Below are 27,214 nucleotides of genomic sequence, written 5' to 3'. Positions count from 1 at the left end.
CGGCGTACTCATTTTAATCTGTTTGTCTGCTGCAGCCACTGACCTTGTGTAATATGGCTGCTTTCCTTTTGAAATTGGAATCCGCGACGGCTCTTGCTTAATTTCCTTCTCACTCACACGCATTCCCCGTTGCTAACCGGCGTCTGTCAAACTCTTCTTCTTCGTATTTTGAGACTTCTCGGAACGGCGTTGAGACTTTTCGGGACGGCGTCACTTGCAATTTTCAGGTTAGGACGAGCCCCCAAATGTAAGATGAGATTTACTCAACTTTGGTTTTTATTATTATAGGTATTTAAATATCAGTATTATTATTAACGATGAATGTTACAAGTTTAGTTTAAGTTTTCTGCTTTCTTAACTCGTTCTCTGACGTCCGTATCTGCTGACTTCTACTCTCCGAATCCCTTCTCTCGCTCTGCTGCTGCTCTCTGCTGTCGCTCTGCTGCTGCTCTGCTGTCGCTTCTCCTGCTTCTCCGCTGTCGCTATTCTCTTCTGTCGCTCTGCTGTTTCTACTGCTCTATTCTGTCGCTCTGCTGCTGCTCTGGTGTCTTAATACTTTTTCTGCATCTCTTCTTAAATCTACTCGAGTACTGCTTTTGTTGAGAAGTCCCAATACCCCGTCTTACATATATGTCTTTATTTTATGACAGGACATATTTATAAAGTCAATTTAAAAATATTAGGCTATCGACTGAGCCAGGTGCAATGACTTGAGTAAATGCTTTCAGTTAGTATGATGTTCTACCCGAACTCTTTCAAACGCATCAATCATACACATATTAGTGCAAATCATTTTTGGCTGTATCCTACAATAGTGAACGTGGAAAAGCAAATCAAGTATGAGGTGATTGGTAAATACTTTAAGTGTGTTGATTGTTGCTGGTCGAAGGCAAATGGCTCGATTCATATACATGAATCAAACCGAAAGAATCGTTGAGAGTCCAAATCAGTACTCGAGTATGAACAAATATGTTTGACTCGTTGCAGCTCTCTGAAGGGTACCGCTCAATAGTACAATATTCGACTTACAAGTGTGGAAGACAATATTGGCTTTATACATTAAAAAATGTCGTTTCCAGGAGTCCTGCCAATCTATGAAAGCTGTCCTCCTTGTCCAGTATGTTGTCATTGTCAACGGACTGCTCACCGCGATGATGCTGTTGTTGTTTTTGTCATGTTGCTTTAGATTCTTCTGTCCAACCGTTGACGTATTGGCACAGTGTGTGCATACCACGAATTTTGTAATATATATTTTTCTTTCCAATTGTTATTATTAACATAGGAGAGCTGACATGAGCGCGATAACAGATTAGGAATTTCATGATAATGAGTTTGACCGAACATTCCGAAGTTGGGCCACTCGAATGAATCCATCTTTCCCAGGTACGACCCCTTCGATGCGTTCGATTATTCATCGTCATGAATGAGGACCATTGCGCCAACCCTAATGTTCGATGATGATATCGTCCATTTTGTTCGTTCTTCAAGCTAGTTTATGTAGTCGGCTGATCATCCTCGCCAAAAACTGTTGCTAAGCAGCAGTCACTGCGTCAAGCCGTTTTATATTTGTAAGTATTGACGTAAAGATGGTGCGCTCTGGAAGGGGACGAAGAGATTTCCTACCAGGAAATAGCCTGAGGTAAGTGATCCGAGGTCGCTGGGATCTGAAGACAAAGCGTGAATTAAAAATGCCTTCTACTTTTGCTGTGACTGTGCAGAGTTTTTCAAACGTAAATTTAAAAGTCGCGCTTCCAAGAGCCCTCCAAAACTCTAGAAGAAATAAAATGAAACCTTGTAAAGTTGGTGGCTAAATAAGTTATCGTTTCTTAAGTGAAATTATCATCAATAACATCCGCAGATTCTGAAGATGATTGGCAGCTTCAACGAAATTGATTCCACTGTCGACGTAGATGACTGTTGGCATGGTACGCCGAGAAACCACACGATTGTTACTTCACATTCTAAACAATGCCAAACGTCGCAAGCCAAAGTTGTTCAGATAACAAAACATTGCCAAGGTTTTGGCTTTCTTCGTAAGTTGCGCGACACGAAAGACGTATGCAATTGTTCGTAAAAAACGAATGTACGTACTAGGTCAATTTTTTGAAAACATGGTTATCGACCACTGTTGCAGTGAACGTGCTCTTTCTTTACTCCGATTTGATGGCGTCCGGATCTAAGTCGACGATTTGCGGTGAAGTTGGCCAAGTTGCAGATGATTCCATCAAGAAGGGTAGGCCTAAGAACTACATAGATGCTTCGAGTTCTGGTCTGTGCCTCGTGATACAATATCAGCCGGATTGGCTGCGTTAGGCTATCTTTGGTAGGTCCTGAATTTAATAGATTCGGTTTCCGACGTTGCTTTAGCCAGTGAGGTACGATTTGCGAATCCGCCCAGAAGTATGCTGTGTATTGTCAAACAAGGATATACTTTATTTTACAGTTGTGAGCTCCACATAATTCCAGTTTGGGAAGAAATTTTTTCTTCACTGGTGAGACTCTCGATTTTCCAGTCAACGTGATGTTTTCACATTCTGTTTTTTAGCGCAGGTATAAGGAACATGAGTAAGCTTGAATTAATGAATCGCAGAATTCGCGTGGCTTAAGCGACCGAAGCTTGTGCTATAGACAAAGCGGGGAATTGACAATGATGACACCGATTGAAACGAGTGGAGACACTTGCCCTAAGCTGTATGAATGGCTTGCGGCACGCTTCCAATTGAGTCGGGCGAGCAACAGCTCATGGAAAATAATCGGTGACATCGGCCGATGCTTTCAATAGAATGGTCCTTTTCGTGACAGTTGCAAGACAGTCCTTAGGTATGAAGTTTAAGAGAAGCATGTGCTGGTTTCAGCTTATCCCAAGAGCCTTGTTAGGAAAGGCAATTGGTCAAGGGAAAGTGTCCTTGACGAAAAATTTCAGTCACTTGATATTTGATGGTTCGAAGCGTATCCAAATCGTCAGGGCCGGTAAGCAAGTCATCCACGTAAAATGACTACTTAATGACTGAAGGGCCGAGTGGAGAGTCTGCGCGATGCACCGTCTCAGCGAGATGGTGCAGGCTGCCTATTGCCAAGAACGCAGCAGAAGCAGTACCGTAGGTCACCGTGTTCAGCTAGTGCGAAGAATGTCGCCTGGAAATGTTCGCCAAAGATTGTACTGGTATTTGCGGTCATTGACGTCAATATTTACATGCTGCGATGGTGTACCGATAAAGCTTAAATTTCAGCAGCAGTAAATAGTTGGATCATTGTGCGAAGTTTAATTTGTCGTCCGACAAGACGCGTCGAAAACCCTGAGCTAAGTCGAGTCTCTGGTAGGTTTAGTGACACAATGATGGGGAATGTAGTAGTGTGGTTCGTGTAACTTAGGACAAGTCACTAGAGAAATGTGCCCCCTCTTATACTTTTCCATAAACTCGCAATATTGTATCCGAAGCGGTGCTGATTGCGACAATCGACGTTCCATAATCAGGAACCTGCGACGAGCGATACCGAATGACCTCCCCAATTGGCTTGGATTATCCTTGAACGGCAATTTGACGAATATTCGAACCGTATATGAATATGATTTGGCTTCCTATTTTTTGATGGCGCCTCAACACCCTCGAGTTCCCAGAGTCGCTAAAGACTGTGATCAATGGTGGTGGTGCAGAATAATAATCTGCCAGTTACAACCCATCCAAATAATGTTTCTGAAGCCAGAAAGACCTACTCTGCGTTGTCCGATTAACAAAGAATCAAACAATAACATGTCAATATGGCGCGGTTGGGTATATGTGTTGTCCGCTAATGGAGTGTTGTCTGAAAGATTCCACACAGTGGTCTCAAAATCGATGGCAGGCTGGTAGGCGATGTGCGAAGTAACGCAGAAATCAGCCAACAAATTGATGCAGTGGCGCAGTGTTTGACACCTGTTTGTGGCTGAACAATGCTTCGGATTTCGATATTGTGCCTGTTTAGCCGCAAGCGAATCCTCTGTTATAAAGTGCACCTTGGAACACGAATCGAGAAGCGCCCTTCCGATCTTGTAGGTTTCTGAGAACCATTGCGATTGCCAGTAGGATCTGTGATTTGCCCCCAGGATATGAATGTGTGTGTGTATCTTCTTTTAGTATAGATGCTGGAGATGCTGTTGGTTGCGGATGAGAGCATTCTATAGAATGGTTATTGGTAGAAGTGTATAATGAGCCCTGTTTCATTTGCGACAACGATTCCTCGATGAGCAGCTTGCGAGGTGATGACCGCCGCACAGGCAATTTAAGCAGAGTCGATGCGATTTTACCAAATGAAAGCGTCCTAAAGAATTCATGCACTTGAACCTGTCGCAGCCAAACCTCTTGTATGACGTCGATGAGCAAGGTACACAAGAATTGTTGGTAAGTGCAAACGAGGAATTATGTGGTATGTTATAGTTTCTCATGGCTAATAAGATCCAAGAACGAAGTAATCAAGTTTTTATACTCAGTATGATTTCCATTTCTTGACCGGGAGTCTGGTTTTGGAGTGTTGTCAAGGAACGTGTTGTTCAGTTCATCGCACAGTGGTCGAAAAGGCTCATTTAGCGGCGTTTAATTCATATCTTTTAACCCCTTTTTTTTGTAAAACTTGTTTGAAATTTTTTTAAGTTGACTATATATGTACCTTTAAATTAAATTAAATAAAACATTTTTTTGAACTTATATATAAGTTAACGCCAGTTAAACGTATACGTTTTCATGTTGCTCTCGTCCGTTGACAATCAGGGAACGCAAGTTCCTATGCAGGAGAACCCAAGATCTTGATCCCTTCACAAGGAGAACAGAAGTTGGTTGATTGATCGTTATGATTTTATTTATTGAATTCTAATTAGGGTTGGAATTCTGTTTGCCGTCTTGGTAGCCGCCGGTGCTGGCGTAAAAGTGCTTACGCTGCACAGGCGCTCTTGCCGGTCGTCGGAGCGCTTTCGCAAGAGCGCGAGCGTGAGAACGTTTACGTCGCAAAAACTCACCGTCCATGTGCCGGCGTGAGAATGCTTACGCAGCATATGGTCGCTGGCACTGTGCTCCACTTGCCGCTTCCGTTGTTTGTGCTGTGGTTGCGATAATGTTAATCGCAAGGGCGAGGGGCGTCTGCGGGGCTCGGCTAAGGCAGGTTGTTTACCTTAACCAAAACGGGTCATTGGCTCCGGTTGAGAGCAAGTCGTTAACTCCTCCCCATAACAATATCTGTGTCCCACACATCAGAGAGCCTTAGGCGGCCCGGGGGTGCGGAGAGCCTCCAAGCCAATTGACGCGTTGTCGATCTTCGGGATTCCCTTGGTCGAAGTTAACTTCCTCCATAAGAAGTATATAAGTAAGAGGATGAGCAGTGCCATAATTCCTACCGAGATTGAAGAGTAAACCAGCTTGGCCGTCAATAGAGACAACCTCCGAAGGTTCTGGATGCTCGCTTCATGCACGTATTCCAGTGACAGTTGGTAGTTAGTGGCTACCACTCGGGTTAGGACAGCCGGCATTGCCATTAGATGGTTGGAGGACCGATTACCAACCGTAACCGTTTCATTCGAGTATTGTACCACAAACGAACCGACGAGTGTATGTTCTTTTGCCTCGAAGATTACCGAGCCATTGAAATTGGTTAATAGAAGTGTTCCATCGTCGATAAGATTAACCACCTCTTTGTCGTTTCTCAAGTATGTACAGGCGACGTATCCGCCCTTCAATAGTCGAGGGATGCAGTCGCTTTCCTTTAATTTGAGGAGGTCCTTTTCCAGGCAAACGGTCGTGTTGTCATCGGGACTCGCGGCTAACTTGTTGTTTTCCAGTACCACTTGCCTTCCCTCGGAGATGGTCGAGTATAGGTGCATGAACTTGTATAATTCTGTCGTAACCTTCGGGAACGCCAGAATGTACAATATCATTGTACCATTTGTCATTACCGACGGACGGGAGAACTCGTTGGCTCGATCGCATTCTGGTAAGGGAGGTTGCTGACTTCGTTCAAGATCGTCTCCACCTCCTCATGGTCCAGGAGGTTCGAGTTGACCGTCCCCGTTTTAGCGAACTGACATGCCTTGATAATTTCGCCGACTTGATTAGCCAGTATAATGGCTCTGTGCAGGGTTAATGCTGTGGCCTGCAAGCCTCCATCGATCGTGTTGACTCTTTGGACGACCTTGTTGATTAGCAGCGCTGATTCATGCGCTGAGTCGAAGAGCTTCGAGTTGATTCGAATCTGCTAGTCCGTATTCGTCACAACTTCGTTTTGGGCTTTCAATATAGTGATCCAGTCTGTTGGGTCTGGAGACTCGGCGACCCATTTCCAGGATCCTAGAAATTCTATAACCGTGTTCTGCGTACTCTCGATAGTCGACGCATTCCCTCTGACGCTGCCTCTTCGTCCAGTTCACCGTGAAGCTCTTGCATTCTGCCCAAGTCGATAACGTGTGCCAGTTTAAAGACACCGTTTATCCGCCAAATTGCCCCCTGTTGTAAAGGGACTACTGGGGAGTCGTGCTTAATTATGTGGAAGGTACAAACGAGCTAGCAAAAGGCTTCTAACATTGGGAAGGAAAAGAAAGGGAGAGGGAAGTAGAGTGTTACATGTGCTCTTAAGCGGTATTATGCTGTCACAAGAAGTGTGTTTAGTGTGCTTATATCCTAATGTCTGTAATGATATTCTTGTATTGTATTTCGTGTATTGTGTTTTTGTATTTGGAATCATGGTGTTCGGTGTTCAGTGTGTGTTTTTTTATTTAAGAATTTTGTGTTTCTGTATGTTTTTTTTTTAGCAGAATTTCGTGTCTCTGTGTTTTTTTGGTAATATTTTTTGGTTTTTGTTACTTAAGTGATTTTTTTTTTTTATGGTTCATATCCTAAGCTTGTGAAAAATCTTTGCCAATTTGTATTCTTTTTATTAGAAATAGTGAAAGAGAAGGAAGAAGTTTAAGGGCTTGCCCTTGCCACTTCCTAACGTCTGACTTGTAGAAACTCTTTCCGGATTTCGTCCTAAGTGTCACCGTCCTATCCTCCTGAACCACCTCGGCCTTGAACTTGGGCTTTTCCTTTGTCTTAATCTGTTTGTTTTTGATAAAGGCTCTGTCACCTTCTTTATACTCGAGGGGTCGATGTCTTTTTTTATTACGGCCGCAAATAACCAAGGCCTGTTTATGCTCAATAAGACCCCTTATCTTATCTTCCCTAGTTTGTCGTTTGAAATCTGACAAACCCTGATAATTAATTCGGGAAGTACGATCGAAAAAAATATCTACCGGTTTTCTATTTGTTACCGAGTGCACAGAATTGTTGTAGCGGTCTACTGTGATAGGTACCACTTTCTGTTTTGAAAGTGGGATATTCGGTTTTCAAGCAGCGATAAATTTCTAGAAATGTGGAGTGGAACCTCTCCACCTGGCCGTTCACCTCGCTCTTCAGGGTTGGCGTATAGTAGAGTTCGATCTGCCTTATTAGAAACTATAACCCTAGGTACAGTGAAATAATAAATGGCCTCCAATAACTTTTCTCGCAGATGGAAAGCCAATTTGGATTCCAATGGGAAGAGTTTAGCGAATTTAGTAAATTTATCGATACAGCTCAAATAATTTGTTTTCTCTAGGGCGAATAGGTCAATGTGCAGTATTTCACATGGATAGTTTGGGATTGGAGTTGGCTGCAAATCTGATTTGTTAGGGTGGGGGTCACATTTGAATATTTTACAACATTCGCAAGCAGACACTTGAGCACTTATAGTACTGGCCATTCGTGGATGACCGCGCAAACTTTTTCGCTGTCATTCAAATCCGACACTAAACTTTGTGTTATACGAATTTTATAACCATTAAAGTTAGCGGAGCAACAGGTCTGGAAATCTGGCAAGAAGTCGTCGGGAATTTGAACCCCATTGATAATTAATTGCTTCAGGTATTCCTTCAGGATGGTATTGAGTTTAATTCTCGTCTGAGAGTTGATAGGGACTGTGTGACGGACATAAGCAGCATGTGTCTGGTCACAAGCGTATTCGGTCGCGTTTTCATCGAAGATCAGCTGATTTCTGTAAACGTTAATTGGGTTCTGGACGTGCGATATCAGTTGTGAAGCGTCTTGAAGAGCGTTGTGTACTGTTGCAGAGTCAGACTCTAAGTGATTAATTTGCGTGGGGATACGTGAAAGTGCGTCTGTGACCAGATTTGATTTCCCTGGTTTATAAACCATTGTACAATTGTATTCATCGATCCGGTACTTCCAGTGTTTTAATTTTGCATTGAAGATCCGGTTGCCTAACGCAAATGTAAGGGGCTGGTGATCGGTGTAAGTCCTAATACAACCAGCGCCGTACAGATAAGAACGAAGATTGTCTAGGGCCCACACTATTGCGAGCATCTCTTTTTCGTTGGTGGTGTAACATTCTTCAGTTTTATTTAGGGATCATGATATAAAAGCTATTGGTCTATCTTTCCCCTCTTCTTCCTGTGAAAGAACGGCACCAATTGCGTAATTGGAAACATCCGTCGTAAGATGAAAAGTTTTGTTGAAGTTAGGAAACGCTAAAACTTCCGAAGAAGAAAGAATGGCTTTTAAAACGGAGAAGGCCTGTAAAGCCTCTTCGTTCAATTCAATTGGGACCCTCTTTGATTGATTAGATTTAACCCTGGCGAATTCCCCGCGTGTAATGTTAGTGAGCGGTTTCGCAACTTTTGCGTAATCTCGTATAAATTTTCGGTAGTAGGAAGTCATGTCAAGGAAACTTTTTAATTCTTTGACATTAGTAGGTGGATTCATTTTCATTATTGCGTCGACTTTTTTCTGATCGGCCTTGGTACCTTCCAAAGTAACTAACTAACCAAGAAATTCAACTTGAGTTGATAAGAATTTGGTTTTTTCAAGGTTAACCTGGAGTCTTGCCTCCTTAAGACTGTTAAAGACTAGACGGAAGTTCGCCCAGTGACTGTCGTAATCTTTGCTAAAGACGATGATGTCGTCTATATAGACATAGCAAATCTTACCAATGTGTACTCTTAACACATCGTCAATCATGCGTTGAAAAATAGAAGGGGAATTCTTCAGTCCAAAAGGAAGGCGCAGGAGTTCGTATTTTTCATTCAAAGTGGATGACGCAGTTTTCGGCGTTTCATGTGAATCTGGTGAAATCATTGTGAGGAGTACCGTATCCACACTGATGCGATTGGCCCGATTGGTTAGACTCCATTTTTATTGCGGCGGGTTGCCGTGTCCACCTTGGTTAAGGCTGAGTGCCTCCAGGTCCATGCTGGTTCGAGTGAACGTAGGGACTGTCTATCGGAGGTCTATTATAGCCCTGATAGGCACCGGTGAATCTAGGCTGATAGTGTTGCGAATGTTGTGCAGATCTATTATTCCCCAGTGAGGGACCGGTGCCGGCTTTTGGAACAACATTTTGTAATTCAAGGCAGAAAGAATAGGCTTCTGGTAAAGTCCTTGGATTACGGACCAACAACCACCTTGAACAATCGCCGCTGACGCCTCTCATGAAGACGTCCAACGCCTTGTCCCTATAAGTTTCGATAAGAGCACTCACGACGACCGGCTCTCTATTGCCACTCCTCAAGTTATTCAAAATCAAAGAGAAATGGCTATTTACTGCCATATAGAACTTTTCTAGGGTCTGGGTACCCTGATTTAGTTGGCATAATTGGTGTTTGAGGGTACGAAGGTCCCTCTTATCAGCGTGGTTGAGGGAAAGGACGCGTTTGATTTCTTCCCAATCATCGTCCTCTATGCCATAAGCTAATATCGCCGTGTCGGCATTACCTCTAATGTCTGATGTGTAAAACGATGGACCTATACAGAGGCTTATTTTTTATGACTTGATGGTCACTTAGAATGGACTGCGCTCTATTAATCCACGATATATAAGCCTCCGGTTGGCCCTCAAATATTTGTAACTCTTTAACGCAATCGGGTAAGGTTGATATTTCCCTTAATTCGTACTCGTTGCGGGCCCTAGTTAATGGTACCGCCCAGGATTCCTGTTCTCGAAATCCCCCTCTAGGGTGACTAACCTAGCGCTCAACTTCTTATTGTCTTCTGTAACTGAGTTAACCGCGGTGATCAAATTGTTCAACGTATCGTTGAATTTGGCGAAGGTTTCTTTAATCTCTTCCATTCTATAAATTCGTAGGGAGGTGATACAAAAGGTAAACAAGGACGTGAAACCCGGATGAGTAAGAGCTAAAGCGGGACTTTTTTTTTTTAAACGGTGTTCAATACTCGAGTTTATATTTAGTTTTTATTATTTGCGACCTTTTGGCAAAGTTGAAACTCACCGTTGTATATGATTTCCTTTCTTGTTTGCTCTTCGAACTTGTACTCTTTCGTTTGAATTGATCTGTTAATGAAAGGAAAATTTATTAGTAAGGTCGCATAAATTGCATATTTTTTATAATTTTTTCCTAATAAGTCTTTCACTTGTTTGATGATCCTATCGTTAAATCGTTTAATATAATTTTTTACAGCATTGTGATAAAGGTGCTGTTTGTTTAGGGTTATTGATTGGATTCTCGTATACTTATTGGGGCACCGGGCGCGAAGGTCAGTAGATATCCTTTTTGGCACACAGCCTACTAAGGTACGGTTGCCTTACAGACTACTGGGCAGCTTTCTCGGACGCAAATGAGGCCGCTCGCAAATAAATTGCCGCCGCGGTTTTCTTTTTTACTATTTTATATTGGTGTTTAGCCACGACATTTTAACACTCGCGAAAAGCTATATCGCCGCAGTGCGTAGTCGTTTTTCATTACGCGGAATCACTACAACTTGTATGCACCCGTGGAAGATGTTGTTTGCATATTGTCGCGCATCTCCACCGCAGCGGGTAGTTGTTTTATTATTTTATATTGCACATTCGAATTTTTTATCTTTTTTATTTTTTGTAAAGCCGGTAAAGCCGGGTTTGTCGACTGTTCGGGCGCAAGTTAACGCAAGTAGCTTTATTGGCGGTCATCGTGGAACATATACTTCTACCTGTAGCAGTTTTTCATGTTGCTCTCGTCCGTTGACAATCAGGGAACGCAAGTTGCTATCCACTATGCAAGAGAACTTGTTGTTGCCACTATGAGCTACGACGTTTGGTCAATAATGTCCGAAACTTTCCCTAATTTTGTTTTCGTGGAACATTCTGTAAAGGGGTTTTCAGGTCTCCCAGGAGTCGATGGCGTATCAATAAGTAAAAGCGCTTCATTCAACCAGTACATATTTTTATACCCGTTACTCGTAGAGTAAAAGGGTATACTAGATTCGTTGAAAAGTATGTAACAGGCAGAAGGAAGCGTTTCCGACCATATAAAGTATATATATTCTTGATCAGGATCAATAGCCGAGTCGATCTGGCCATGTCCGTCTGTCCGTCCGTCTGTCCGTCCGTCTGTCCGTCCGTCTGTCCGTCCGTATGAACGTCGAGATCTCAGGAACTACTAAAGCTAGAAAGTTGAGATTAAGCATACAAACTCCAGGGACATAGAAGCAGCGCAAGTTTATCGATTCATGTTGCCACGCCCACTCTAACGCCCACAAACCGCCCAAAACTGCCACGCCCACACTTTTGAAAAATGTTTTGAAATTTTTTCACTTTTGTATTAGTCTTGTAATTTTCTATCGATTTACCAAAAAACTTTTTGCCACGCCCACTCTAACGCTCTCAAACCGCCCAAAGCTGATACGCCTACACTTTTAAAAAATGTTTTGATATTTTTTCATTTTTATATTGGTCTTGTGAATTTCTATCGATTTGCCAAGAAACGTTTTGCCACGCCCACTATAACGCCTACAAACCGCCAAAAACTGTGTTTAAGACTCTCCTTTTCCCTTCCACTAGCTGAGTAACGGGTATCAGATAGTCGGGGAACTCGACTATAGCGTTCTCTCTTGTTGGTTTTAAATTGTTTCATAATACTTCTGCTCTGCTCCCAGTTTTGAACCTATTTTGCTACAAAATTGCTAAATTTTTTTCGTATGGCAATCACCTGTACTTCATTATATAATTCCACATCAAAAATATTATCAAAAACATAACATTCAACGGCCTTAAATTTTTCAATTGAAAAGTGCTCACTTTGCCTTATATGAAAGAGTACCCGCTTTTGTACAGACATGGTACCTAAAAGGATAAAAATAAGCATAATAACGGCGAATATTAAAAGTTCTGATCTATGAAAGTTTTAGGTTATGCTAGTTGCTAGAGTAGGGTAAACATTAAGAAGGGCTTTAATCTACAGCATATAAGCAAAGACCATAAACAAAAAGTTTCATCGTCAATACAAACCTTAATATTTATTAAAAACAACTTTTTTAAATTTTTGTTTACAAAATAAAATTTTGGTGCAATTTTTACGATACGCTGCAAAAGGACGAGAAAGCTCAGTGCACGCTGAAACATATGTTGACTTTGGTAGCTCACAGCTGATTGAATCGACAATAGGACCGTTGCCTTTTTGCGAATGTGTGTCTTTAGCCGTTAACAATTTCTGCTAAAATTGGAAATGCGTGTTGAAACTAACTAATTAATATTATTACGCGAGACTTTATATGCCAAATGTTGTGATTGCGGTGAAATAGAATACTGTTTAGTTTCCAAAGCATTCACAAATTGGGGCACATCACGGCAAATTTAAGTTATTGATATTAATTATTGTTATACACTGCCCCACGTTGGACACCAAAATGTTTGATGCACAACGCGTTATTAGTTTCAATGAGATTTCCGCGAGTAGTATGGTATGTGTGAGTGTTACATAACAGAGTAGGAATTTCACAATGGGTAAAAATTTAAACGTAACATTTCACATAATAAATAGGTTAAGATCATGTTAAGGAGTTTTACCGAACACCAATCGTAGTCGTAGTGAGCGGACTGCTCAACAAGATATTTTGTTGTTCATGTTATTGTGGTATTTTTATGAACTTTTTTTACGCCTTACTGTTTGTTGTTTATCGTATTGTGTCTGCATGTGTAATTGCAGAATGCGCTTCCAAGTGGTCCCTTGCAGTGTTGTGGACAGGTGTGTTCTTTGGCTTCGGCAGGCTGGCTTGCTTGGATGGTATGATTTTGTTTTTGGAGTTGATAATGTTTATTAGGGCTGAGTAAGTGGTGGCTTTGGGCATTTTTTCTGATTTGTCAAATTTATCAGATAATCGAGCTCAGTTTGAAATTTTTGAGCGGTCGACCATCCTGGCTTTGGAGTTTCAGTGAACAATACCCACTTTAAGAGCGCTATTCTCTTTTTCACTTTATTTCTTACTCAACTGCGTTTTTTTTCTATTCCATTTACTCTACTCACTGAGGTTATATAACAATGTATGTCGCGATTTTTGGTTTTAGGAACGATAGAGATCACTGTTCCTTATTCAATGATGATCGCTTACATTTCCTTAGGGCTTTGGAGCTATGCGGAGTTGCCGCCTGAGCATATATTAATATAAGTATGTATAACGTAAATACATATGCGTATGTCGCAGAGTTGTAATTTTCTTGGGGCAGGTCTTCCTTTCTTCTTTTATTGCCCTTTCTTTAATTTTATTGCCCCGTTAATGGTATACACTGTTAGATCTTCTTTTTTTTCTTCTAAATTTTCACAATTTTCTCTTATTATATTGATTGTTGAGCCTGTGTAGATCATTCCCTTGTAAATTTTGTTATGATAACCTATTCGCACATGGGGACTGGTACGTTCTCCTGTGTCACTTGAGTGTCCGAGGTAGTTTGATGACAACTTATACCCATTCTGTTTTGGCCACTTTGACTCTCGCGTTGCCTTTTTAATGGCACCTGACCATTAGTATTATTTGAGGTTGAAGGTTGGAAATTTATGGAATGGTTTGAAGGTTGGAAATTAAGGGAATGGTTAAGAAGATTGTTTTTTTGGCCTTGTGTTAACTCCCTTCTAAACGTGTAAAAATTTCCCCTTTGATTAACCGGTATGGGAAGAGTGGAATACTGATTTTGATTTGTTGTAGGTTGATTTGAATTTTGAGGTTGCGTATTATTATTCTGATTCGTTCCAGGATAATAATTGCTGTAACTGTGATTTCTATTATTGTAATATCTTTGATTATTGCTTTGACTATGATTTCACCTGTTCCTGCGTCTGTTCCCTTCTGATCTATTAGAACGCTGATTTTCTGGACTGGCGTCATAGAGGCCTAACTCCATTGAAGCTTGTTTTAATTTATAAATAGTATCAATATCTTTGCGTGCCAATGGCATATAAATTTAACAGATTTAACAGTTCTTTTTAACTTTTCAGTGTAATTTGATTTATCTACAGGGTCGCTTTGTAATTCTAACTTGTCAAACATAATCCAATATTGTGATTCGAGCTTCTCGATGAACTTACAGATGCTTCCGGGGTATGATGTATCCTCCAGTTGTCTTATAAGTGTTATGTAGGGCCTGTGATCCTTAAATGCCATCGCCAAGGCCTTCTTTGTTTCCAGCCATGTATTTACTCTTTCTTGGGCCACGACCTCCAATGCTGCATCCACAAGTAATCGTTTTACTGCTCCGTAGATACCATGTGCTTGTCTGGCATCTTGGGTATGGTATAAGTTAAGTAGCTGCTCGATCTGGTTAACAAACCCAGACAGCTTGCCAGGTGTGCCATCGTAGTAGTTCAGTTCTCTAATTTGATTTAACAATTGATTTAGGTGGGTTTCCGAAAGTTGCGGAATTGCCATGGTGTATTTGTATAAGTTTCTGGATACACGGAGTATAATTTAAATTTGGTTTTAAATTACGGAATGAAAAATTTTAATTAATTTTGTTTCCGACCGCACGGGATTTTAAAATTATTTTGCAAATGTTACTGACCACATGGGTTTTTTTTTTCTTTTACTACTTTCACGTAAATTCTTTTGCGGATCTCAAAATAATTTTAGAATCACTGTTTTAATTCGCCGATCCTGGATAGCTAGTTGTATAGCGTATCCTTCAATGGATCAGTATCGTACTAAAGGGACTCTTTATTTGACAGATCCTACAGACTGCGCCAATTGTATAATCGCAATACTCATATGTAAAATAAATTTTATATTATTTTACTGAATGATTACAATATTTTTAATGATGTTGTTTCCTGATATTAATATTTTGTTGTTTGTACAATCTTGGTTGACAACTGTTTCATGAATATTCCATGTTAAAAGTATATTTGGTTCTATATAATTTATTGGGATATTTCTTTGGGTTTTAATGTATTTGCATTGAGTTTGCTCTTGTTTAATAAGTCCAACAATACATTTGTCGAATATTAATTTATCTGTATCTTTATGAAATACTTGGTTATTGAATACATAAAACTTATCGAATATTTGCTCAGTTAGAATATAGTTATGTTCATCTGGGTACGGAACTATTTGAAATATCTGAACTTTAGTGACCTCGCTAGGAACGTGGGATATAATCAAAATTTCGTTCGTGCCTGTCTTGAGCCAAGTTGATGTTTTTATCTTTAGCCTTTTTTTTCCGAATTTACGTGTTTCCAATGATCGTGTTTTAGTAATTTTGGGTTAAAGATTCCTAATCTGGTTAATTGCATACCTAACTCCATGTCTTCTATGTATTCTGTAAACTGCTGTAGGTTGAATATCAGTATCGCAATTTGTTGCTTCAGTTCTTTTTCCACCTTGAGCCTATTAATTATGTCTATACCGCTGTTGATTATGTCGATAACCATGTTTAGATCATGGGTTTTAACGGAGTCTCCTGACATGTTATTAATTTTTTCCTCTAACTCCTTCCTGTCGTCTTCATCTAATGATTTGGTACATTTAGTATTTATATGCCTTCCCTACTACGTTCAAAAGACCTCTTTTGCTTCTGTTAATAATTCTTAATCCATTTATTTCCCGTTTTAGTTTATCGACTTAATATTGTATCTGAGGTACATTGGGATAGTCGTTTGCTTCAGTTACTAGATTTTCGAACATAAGCATTGTCTTTGTTATGTTTATACTCAAATAATGGTATTCGTAACTGGTTGGAATTTCCTCCGTTCCAGTTTGGAATAAGTAGGCAAGTGGGCATAAGTATTTAGACAAGAAAAATATTCATTATATTTAGACTATCGTTGACATTGTTGATTTAAGAAAAATTACTTTTCTGCAAATTATTTAATTATTTAAATTTCATAAATTGAAAAGAGAAAAAAGTAAATCGTTTCTTCGCGACTTCTAGATAAGTTTGCACACCTTTTTTTCTTTATATATGACCAGAGGTTTTCTATTATGTTGAGGTCTGGACTTTGAGGTGGCCAATCCAACATCTCTCAGAAACTGCGTAATCAGTTTGGCCTTATGACAGGGGGCATTATCTTGCTGGAGTATGAAGGACTCCCCGATCAATTTATCACCAGAGGGGAATGCATGATTATTTAGGACATCCAAATATTTTGTTTGATTCATGGTTCCATTAACGGGAACTAAATCTTCCAATCCAGTGAAGGCTACGCATCCCCAAAACATAACAGGCCCTCCTGAATGACTTATTCTCGGACATACGGGTGCCACTTTTTTCCGATATTGTTTCGGTAATCGAACATAATTTCTTTTTTTGAGCAGTGAAACTCAAAAGAGCTTTCATCGCTTAACAATACATTGTTCCAGAATGATGCAGGCTGACCAACATATTTTTTGGCAAAATCGAGTCGCTTTAACTTATTTCGTGTTCCAAAATCGGCTTCCTTTAGACGTCTGCGAACCGTTCTTTCACTAATATTGATTTCCGCTCTTTATTTTATTTTTTTGACAACCGATCGGGGAGTTTGTAGAACATTCTGCTTAAACTTTCGTAAAATATAACCATCGTCTTTTTCAGTTGTTTTACGTGGTCGGCCACTACGGGCAACGTTTTTGGTTGTGTGTGTTTTTTTATATTTATTTATTTGGTAATACACAGTTCCCCGTGGAATTTTGTATAAATCAATTATATATTTTACCTAAATACCAGAGTTATACTTAATTATTATTTCATTATTTTAATGTTTAACCAATTTATGAATGAAATACAAGTAGGTAGTAACACGTGATTAAGAAAAAATGTTCAATTGATCTAAAAACAAGAGAGAACGCTATAGTCGAGTTCCCCGACTATCTGATACCCGTTACTCAGCTAGTGTAAGTGCGAAGGACAGTTTTTGGCGGTTTGTGGGCGTTAGAGTGGGCGTGGCCAAAAGTTTTTTGGCAAATAGATAGAAATTTACAAGACTAATACAAAAATGAAAAAATATCAAAACATTTTTCAAAAGTGTGGGCGTGGCAACTTTGGGCGGTTTGTGGGCGTTAGAGTGGGCGTGGCAAAAAGTTTTTTTTGCAAATCGATAGAAATTTACAAGACCAATGCAAAAATGAAAAAATATTAAAACATTTTTCAAAAATGTGGGCGTGGCAGTTTTGGGCGGTTTGTGGGCGTTAGAGTGGGCGTGGCAACCTGAATCGACAAACTTGCGCTGCATCTATGTCCCTGGAGTCTGTATATTTAATCTCAACTTTCTAGCTTTTGTAGTTCCTGAGATCTCGACGTTCATACGGACGGACAGACGGACGGACAGACGGACATGGCCAGATCGACTCGGCTACTAATCCTGATCAAGAATATATATACTTTATATGGTCGGAAACACTTCCTTCTGCCTGTTACATACTTTTTAACGAATCTAGTATACCATTTTACTCTACGAGTAACGGGTATAAAAAGTCAAAAATTTGATATTCTTCGAACAACAGATCAATGCGAACTAAGTTAATGTGATGTCTAAGTACTTTTGCCATCGCCCAAATCGTTGTCTGTCTAGCTTTCCTATCAGCAGAAGCATAATTGAAAAGGTAAACGGCAAAACATACCTCTCGCGTGTAACTGTAATTGCACTCTTTGCTTTAACATCAATAGATTACTGTTTATTCGACTGTACTATGAAAAGCATTGCTCGACAATTGCAAGCTAATGGTGTTCAAATACTTATGCCCACTTCTGTAAGATATCCATTCTTCGCACTTATTGGGTTTACTTCGATATTGCTGCATTTGACCATAGTGATAAGTGGTAACATGCAACTTAGCATTATTAGAAATCTGTTGCGTACTTTGCGCTTCTCTGGCTGGTCTGAAATCACGTATTTGCTCATATTAATCTTTTTTTGTTTCTTGAATTTTGATTTATAATGAACAATTTTCCTGCCGCGGTTTGTTTCCTTGAAATGTTTACTGTCTACTTGTTCAATCCTTCCTGTCTTTTTAAATAGATGGGTGTATTTACTCTTTACGCCTGTCTATATTTTATATCAACTTCAAAATCATGCCTATTCTTATTAAGATATTCGATCTTATCGATTTTTTTTTGTTGTACATTAAAGTCTGAGCTGCCTGCATATAAAAAAATGTCTGCCGGAAATCGTTTTGTACTATTATGTTAAGTTTTATGATTATACGTCTATGATTATACGTCTATACGTATAAAATTGTTTCGAATCTTGTACACCTATCTTCAATATTTTGTTCACTACCAATTCATTTACGGTCTTGTGATCAGATACACCATTTTTGCTGGTTGTTTCAGAAATTTGTACGCCTATGTATGCACATAAAAGCTGAATCTTTGTCCGCTTTAATTTCTTGTGGCTTTCCCATATCATTGAATATTTTAGTAATGGCTCTTTTCGCTTCTAGCCAATCTCTACTTTTTACTTCAACTAGTGAGGCAAATTTTGAATAAATATCAATACAAGATAGGAAGATCTGGTTACCCGTGAGATAAAAATCTATCACGTATTCTTCCCTTGTGTTAAATATTTCTGGTGTTGTTTCAAATGTCAATTTTGTGTCTCTATCTTCTGTTTTTGCCAGATTACAGATTTCACATTAATTAATAATATTTTGAATTAGCTTTTGACTATCCGGGTAATAGTATTTTTCTTTGAACCAATTAATGGTTTTTTCTATACCTGGATGTAAAAGTTCCTCATGTTTCTTCAGGATTAAATCCTTAAAATTTCGCATAAGTTAGTATATCAATTAGCTTCGTGGTACATCTGAATAGTTTCGTGAAGTTGTTAGGGCTTATGATTTCGGTAAATGTCAATTATTAGGACACACATCAAAGCACTGCAAGAACCCAGCCGCCTGTGTATCATGCAATCTCACTCCCCATATTACCGTGCCCTGCACTCGCATTTTCTGTGCAAACTGCACCGGCGAACACCAAGCTTCCTCAAAACAAGAAAATAAAATTCAGTTTTCGTGAAGCTCGCATAATCCTAAAACAACAACAAAACACAACAGCCAACTCCACGCTTACCTACTCAACCGTCGCAAACCAAATCCCAGCTTCTGCTGCTCTTATCACAAAAACCCGAAAAACAGACACGATTACGAACACCGACTTGCCCACCAGCTCGACAAAATTACCAACTCCTCTTTCACAAACGCATTCCTCTTCTCATGCCAATACTTTGAATTGAATGAAGAGAATCAAACTACCTCACCAAGCACCTCTGCCAAAAATGACTTATCTTACTTAAGCCCAGCTAGTAAACTGAAAATATATAGGGAACAATCCCGCGCGCTGCGATCGGAAGTTAATGCTCTGATCGGACAAACCAACAACAACGATATGACCTCTAGATCCAACTCTAACGAATCTATCACCTCACACACCTCACACATGTCTCACACCTCAAACCTACAAATAACAACCAGCACAACAGACTCAGACGACACTATGGATGATCTCGACTCTTAGTCCCGATCCTCCTCACCCTCACTTTCTTATACACGCAAACTCATACACACCTCATATAAATAAGAATATTAAATAAAATTGAATCATGACAATCACTATTTTACAATGGAACATCCACGGTATTTTTAATAATTATAACGAACTGACACTACTAATAAAAGACCATGCACCCGACATTGTATTCTTGCAGGAAAGAATGCAATTTCAAAAACTTTATTTGCCCCAAAGAATATACTGGTGACTTTCACAATTTTCCTCAAAACACGGCAGACAAACAAGGCATTGGTGTTTTCATTAAAAGGAACGTCCAACATGCATACCATGACATACAGTCCGACATTCTTTGCTCCGCATTGCAGCTTAATTTGGATCAGGGTATTAATATCATTAATACGTACATCCCACTAAACCAAACATTTTCATCTGCTGACATATCAAAAATACTTCAAAATCTTAATGGATCTTTCATACTCCTCGGAGACCTAAACTCGTGGAGTCCTCTATGGTGCTCGCCGCGCACAAACACAAGGGGTAAAGAAATCGAAAATGTAATTCATGAAAACAGCGTAATTGTCTTTAACGACGGTTCCCCGACTCACCTCTCAACTCACAACACCTTCACTCACATTGATATCTCTCTAATATCTCCACAGATAGCCCATAGGTGTAGCTGGTCTACATCAGGTAACCTCCATGGAAGTGACCACTTTCCCATTTTCATCCACATAGATACGCCTACCCACCCTGATAATACTTTACCCCTTCCCAAATACAAGACTGAGCTTTGTTATCCTTCTACAAAGCCAATATGAATGATTCAAGCCTCATCAGATACAAAAAAGCAAACGCCCTCTATATGCACACGACGCTATCATCTTTACAAAAATAAAAAAATATTGTTATAGTAACGCTAAATTTTTAGAAATATTGCAAGAAATTAAACTGTGGGGAGCAACCTCTGGGGCCTCTCTTGCCATTGATAAATGTCAACTATTACATATTTGTCGTAAACAACGTTGTAATCTTTCCGACATAGACTTTAACAGCCGCAAAGTAAAAGATGCAAACCTTTTAAAAACATTGGATAACCTTTGACTACAAATTACTTTTCCAACAGCACTGTCAGATTCTAAGAAAACAAATGGAAACTAGATTTAACATCATTAAATTTTTATCATCTAAATATTCCTGCATACACATTAAGACTCTCATAGATATTACGCGCGCTTTAATGCTATCCAAAATTTACTATGGTCTGACAATCTTCAGTTGGTGTGCAAAATCGCACTTAAAAAAGCTACAAGCCCCATATTACGGAGTGGTTCGTCGCGCCATTCACGCTTTTCCCACATCTCCAGTAGCGTGCACATTGGCAGAATCCGGTCTACTGAGTATTCAATCACGCGTAGAAGAAACTACAATGATGCTTATCCCGAAGCTGTACACCACGTCGAACTCCCTGTTAACCAAGAACCTCGCTATTTTCAAGCAAAAACGGAAATTTAAATGCATATCCACTTGAAGACGTTGCGCAAACTACATCAAGGAACTTGACCTCCCCTGCCTAAGCCCAGGAGGTCCTTCAAATACCCAGCTCATTGGGGTTCCAAACAGCCAAACATAAACGTTCAAATTTACAATGCTGCTAAAAAGGATACATGCCGTTTAGAATACCAAAAACGTTTTTTGAGTGCACAAGAAGATCTTGGTGAGAAAACCTGGATTTACACCGACGGTTCTAAAGTCACCGACTTACCCACGTTTGTGGTTGTTGACTGCAACCGTAAAATAATTGCAGGAGGTAGGCCCCCGTCGTACAACTCCATATTCACAGCTGAAGCTTTCGCCATTCTCAAAGCATGCCAAGTAGCCTCCAAAAACGCTGGTAAATCTGTTATCTGCACAGACAGCCTCTCCTCTCTTTCCGCTATACGCAACTGGAATCACAATGACCCCACATCACAAGAAATTAGGCATATTCTAATTTCTCATCCAACAAAAATCACCTTACTCTGGGTTCCCAGTCATAAAAAAATCCATGGAAATTAACTCTCTGACAAAGCCGCACAAGAGGTGAGACTTACACCATCAATCCTTTTCACTCCGTTTAACTGCAAGGATATAAGTTAACACCAGCGGAATTTAAAACAACAAATAGCCAAAGCTTGCACGCATGCGCGGCCATGCAGCTGCAATAACAGAAAATTGCAAGATCAGCGTCTGGAGCGCTTCCCGCTGGAGCGCTGACGGCAACTAAAAGCACCGAAGCAGGCAGAGGCAGCGACGGAGTTGACACCGACGCAGGCAGAGGCAGCGACGGAGTTGGCGGCAAAAATATCACCAAAAATTGTAAACCCACTTCAGTTCTAATTTTTATTCAAATGAAACCGGACCTCGAGTCCGAATTACCTTCTTGTGAAACAATTAATTAATGTTTTATTTAACTGGCGCCCAGCGTTAAAAGGGTCCTGCCGCGAAAGAAATCCTTCGTAGTAACAAAAAACCTGTAAGAGCACCCCATAGGCTGCCCTGGTTACGGTACGCGAAATCGCAAAATAAAAAAAAAACCTGTAAGAGCACCCCATAGGCTGCCCTGGTTCGCGAACTTGACAAAAAAAAAGATCTGTAAGAGCACCCAATAGGCTGCCAAGATTAACGCGGAAAGGATCCTGCAAAGAAGAACTCACTTACATCGGCCTAGAGGCTATCGCCGCAGACGACTGGACGGAAGTGTTAAGAAGGTACCCCAGTAGCACAAAAAAAAATTTTTATAAGAGAAATAATTTGAATATACTGGACATCGAATTTTAACAAGAATTACAATAAAAATATATTTGAGAATCATATAAAAATAATAAATACAAAAATATCAAACAGCAAAAGAGTACTGCGAAATATAAAAATCTTTTATGCAAACATCTATGCGAGAAATAAAATACATTTTTATTTAATGAAAATTACAAAAAAATATTTGCAAAACATACAAAAAATATAGGAAAAAATACTTTAAGAAAAAAATAAAAGTTTTTATAGATAAAATCTATATGAGAAATACTTTCAAAATATAAGGTATTCAATTTTGAACAAAAAATTACAGGAAAAAAATATATTGCAATAAAACATACAAAACTTATACCAACAAATTTTGGGGAAAAAAAATTTTTGCCCTTAACAGAAAATACCAAGAAAAATAGTTTATAACCAATCATGTCAAACCCAAACAACCTAGTTAGGCCTGCCCTACTTAATCCGAATACAGGCCCCGCAGTAAATAAAGCTTTTAATGTAATCAATATGCAGGGACAAATTCAGGAAATAGTAGAAAGAATTTTGAGCAACAAACTAAACGCAGACACTGCACCTCTACTAGATCAGACGGTAGATATCAGCAATGGTAATATGAACGAACTAGACCGGATCCCAGATATAGTAAAGTGTCTAAGGGAATTCTTTGGACAAGCAGGAGAATTTAGCTCATGGCGGAAAAGCGTAGAGAGAATATTACAAATCTATTCATCAACAGTAGGATCACCCAGATATTATGGGATTCTTAATGTTATCAGGAACGAAATTTTAGGCAACGCAGATTTAATCTTGGACTCTTATAACACCCCACTTAACTGGACTGCCATTTCAAAAAGCTTGACAGCACATTACGCGGATAAACGCGATGCGACAACTTTAGAATACCAAATGACCTCGCTGGTACAGGGTAATCAAACCACAACAGATTTCTATCAGCAAGTTTATACCCACCTATCTCTCATCTTGAACAAAATCACTTGCATGGAAATGGGAAAAGAATCAATAGATTTTTTTGCCAAATCCTATAGGGACAAAGCACTGGACACCTTCATTCACACCACTTTCAAACGTAGGTCGACAACCATTTATTCCGCACTTGGCTTATGTCCCACAGACTAATAGAACAACTCATTACGTACCACAACAACAATATGGGGGCATTACCAACAATATTCTGGCAATCTGCCAACGCAGCCACAAAGACCATCGGCTCCAAAGCCACTTCCTAAACCCGAGCCTGTGGACATAGATAGGAGCATGCAGACAAGACAAGTAAATTACATGAACAGACCCAAATTCGGACAGCTGGAAAAAAGACCACCACCACAAGGACCAAACGGACTGCCAGACAAAAGACAGAGAAATTTTCACCTAGACACCGCTAGCGAACAACAAAGTACAGGGTACAACGACGAACCTCCAGAAATTGACGAAGCAACACTCAATGAATACTATTCAGAAACCCCAGACTTCGAGCAAGAAACAGATGGAGCAGAATATACTTGATTAAATTTTTTAGAGTATAACCAAAGACATTATAATAATAAGATGCGTAACGGCCATACATTGGTTTTGCACTATGCAGCCACTTTTTTGGTGACGACCAAAATTGCTCTCTTTTCGCTCGCCTAAAATCGTGAGCGTTAAAATCTAAAAATAGAATTGTCTTGCTTGTATGAGTAAAAACAATAAAGGAGATCGTGTGCATGTGTGCGTGCTTATGCTAGAAGACGATTTTAGGGCCGAAATCAATTTTGATCTAAGAAACAAATTTGATTAATGTTTTGGTTTGAAAGAAGTTTTTTATACCCGTTACTCGTAGAGCATTTCTTACCACCCATAATTGCGCGCTTTTTTAAAAATATTAAAATAAAATAAAATTTAAGTGAATCTTATTTGCATTTTAAATACTGAAAATTGTTAATTATACCCGTTACTCGCAGAGTAAAAGGGTATACTAGATTCGTTGAAAAGTATGTAACAGGCAGGAGGAAGCGTTTCCGACCATATAAAGTATATATGTTTTAATATTTTTTCATTTTTGTATTGGTCTTGTAAATTTCTATCGATTTGCAAAAAAACTTTTTGCCACGCCCACTCTAACGCCCACAAACCGCCCAAAGCTGCCACGCCCACACTTTTGAAAAATGTTTTGATATTTTTTCATTTTTGTATTGGTCTTGTAAATTTCTATCTATTTGCCAAAAAACTTTTGGCCACGCCCACTCTAACGCCCACAAACCGCCAAAAACTGTCCTTCGCACTTACACTAGCTGAGTAACGGGTATCAGATAGTCGGGGAACTCGACTATAGCGTTCTCTCTTGTTTTTATACTAGTAATTTGACTAAATAACTATAGTAAATAATTAAAATGTATATAAAGTAAATTATTAAAACTACTGTAATTTAAAACAAAGAATTTTCAAAAAAAAAAGAAATTACATTTAAAATATTTCATAAAAATAATTCATAAACTAAAATATTAATTATAAAATAAATAAAAATATGGAAACTCCTTATTGCAAAATTGATTTCATTGATGCACGAAGTGCGGGGACATCAGCACCGAAGAATCATTGACGTCTTATATTTTTCACACGTCGCACGCTGAATACTCTAATGAAAACTATTCTAATATAAAATCATATTTGAAAATTATTATGCATTATTAGGTACATAGATTGTGCTATTATTATTTCTATGTTGAATTTAAATAATTGTTATGTTAAGGCAATGCAAAACTAGAGTTTTTAAGTGGTGGCAATTTATAAAAAATAATATAGATTTAAAGTCTAAGAACTTCTAAAATGAAGGGCATATTTTGTCATTTTTACAATGCATGTGCATACGTGTGCACCTATACAGTGGTCAGCTGTCGCTGTATGCGTACAAGAGAGCTGCTGGCTCTAGAGCTCTCCGCTCACTGGCTTTTGAAAAAAATTTCGAGAGAGCCTGGAGCCACTTGAAAAGCCACCACGAAAAAATCGTGTGCAAAAAAATCGTATGGCGTTACGCATCTTATTATTATAATGTCTTTGGTATAACCCTCTTCGTTACCATATTTCCAATCTAAAGCAGGTAATGGAGAGATGATTAAAATTCTGATAGACACCGGATCCAATAAACCCTATATCCAACCTAGACTAGTAAAAAAACCAATTAAAAACAACCAACCCTTTGTCGTTAACTCTGTGGGCGAACAAGTTCTTATATCGCACCACACAATCGCCAATCCATTCGACCTTAAAGATACTTTTATAAAATTTTATATGTTACCATCCTTAAAGACATTCGAAGTAAAAGCACAAATTAATATGCAAAAGGGGTATATTTCAATACAGAATTAAAATAAAGCAGAAAATCTCACGCGAAGTCAACAAACTAGATGTCCAAATAGAACACGCTATAGAAACTCAAAAGAAACATTTAAGAACTATTTGCTCTAAATTTAAAAATCTTTTTGGAGACACGGACGAAATACTGACATACACGACAAGAGTAGAAGCTACTATAAAAAGTACAAACGAGAGCCCAATATACTCAAGACACTACCCGTACCCGGAGGCTCTCAGTCCAGAAGTAGAAAAACAAATACAAGAGCCTCTGGATAATGGAGTAATAAGACCTTCACGGTCTTTATACAATTCTCCATTATGGATTCTACCGAAAAAAATGGACGCTTCAGGGGAAAAAAAGCACAGAATGGTAAATGATTTCAGAAGACATCAATAACGTACTTGCACAGCTAGGACAGACACACTTTTTTCAGTAATAGACTTTAAAAGCGGGTTCCACCAAATTCCACTTAGAGAATCAGATATCGAAAAAACCGGTTTTCTCAGTAAATCAGGGAAAATACGAATATACCAGACTAGCATTTGGGCTTAAAAATGCTTCTGCTATTTTTTAAAGAGCACTAGATGACATCCTTAGAGAGCATATAGGAATTAGGTGTTTCGTATACATTGACGATATTATAATTTTCAGTAAAAATGAAGAAAACCACCTGAGAGACATTGAGTTAATATTTAATGTTCTTGAAGAGGCAAACATGCGAATTCAGCTAGATAAGTGTGGATTTTTAGTAGCCGACACTGGAATAAAAAAGAATCCAGAAAAAGTTAGAGCTATCGTCGAATTTCCCGTTCCTTTTTAGGACTGTCAGGGTTTTACCGTCGCTTCATTAAAGATTATGCGAAACTTGCAAAGCCCCTAACATCCCTTTTAAGAGGGGAAGAGGGCCGAGTCCGTATTTCAAAAAACGCCTCCAGCAGAAAGCTAATCCAACTCGACGAAAACGCTAGGGAAGCATTCAATAAACTAAAACAAACTCTTGCCTCCGAAGAAGTCATGCTGGCTTATCCAGACTATAGTAAGGAATTTCAATTGACCACCGATGCTTCGGATTATGCCATAGGAGCCGTATTAGCCCAGGAAGTCAAACCAATAATGTTCATTTCTAGAACCTTGAGTAAGGCGGAAGAAAGTTATGCACCAAATAAAAAAGAAATGCTGGCCATAATTTGGTCAATTCAAACTCTGCAAAATTTTTTCTATGGCCCAACCAAAATAAAAATATTCGCAGACCACGAATCTCTTACACATCTAATTAACCCAAAAAGCCGTAACGATCAAATGAAAAGTTGAAAAGCAATTTTAGAAGAA

General features: G+C 39.2%; 1 protein-coding gene across 2 annotated transcripts in view; it reads right to left on the bottom strand.

Annotated features, from left to right (window-relative positions):
- Positions 1-347: 347 nt before the first annotated feature.
- LOC26536310 (coiled-coil domain-containing protein 40) overlaps positions 348-27,214 on the bottom strand; it is an 84,910-nt gene continuing 58,043 nt past the window's right edge. For both annotated transcript variants that reach the window (XM_039371845.2, XM_039371848.2), the window contains one exon: positions 348-10,344. In XM_039371845.2, the coding sequence (XP_039227779.1) occupies positions 10,279-10,344 (66 nt within the window). In that variant the 3' untranslated portion in view covers positions 348-10,278. The remainder of the gene's footprint in view (positions 10,345-27,214) is intronic.

This window comes from Drosophila yakuba, chromosome 2L (assembly GCF_016746365.2).
Source record: "Drosophila yakuba strain Tai18E2 chromosome 2L, Prin_Dyak_Tai18E2_2.1, whole genome shotgun sequence".
Classification (NCBI taxonomy): Eukaryota; Metazoa; Arthropoda; class Insecta; order Diptera; family Drosophilidae; genus Drosophila; species Drosophila yakuba.
Note: the sequence above shows the minus strand (reverse complement) of the source record. Positions and strands in the feature narration are given on the sequence as shown.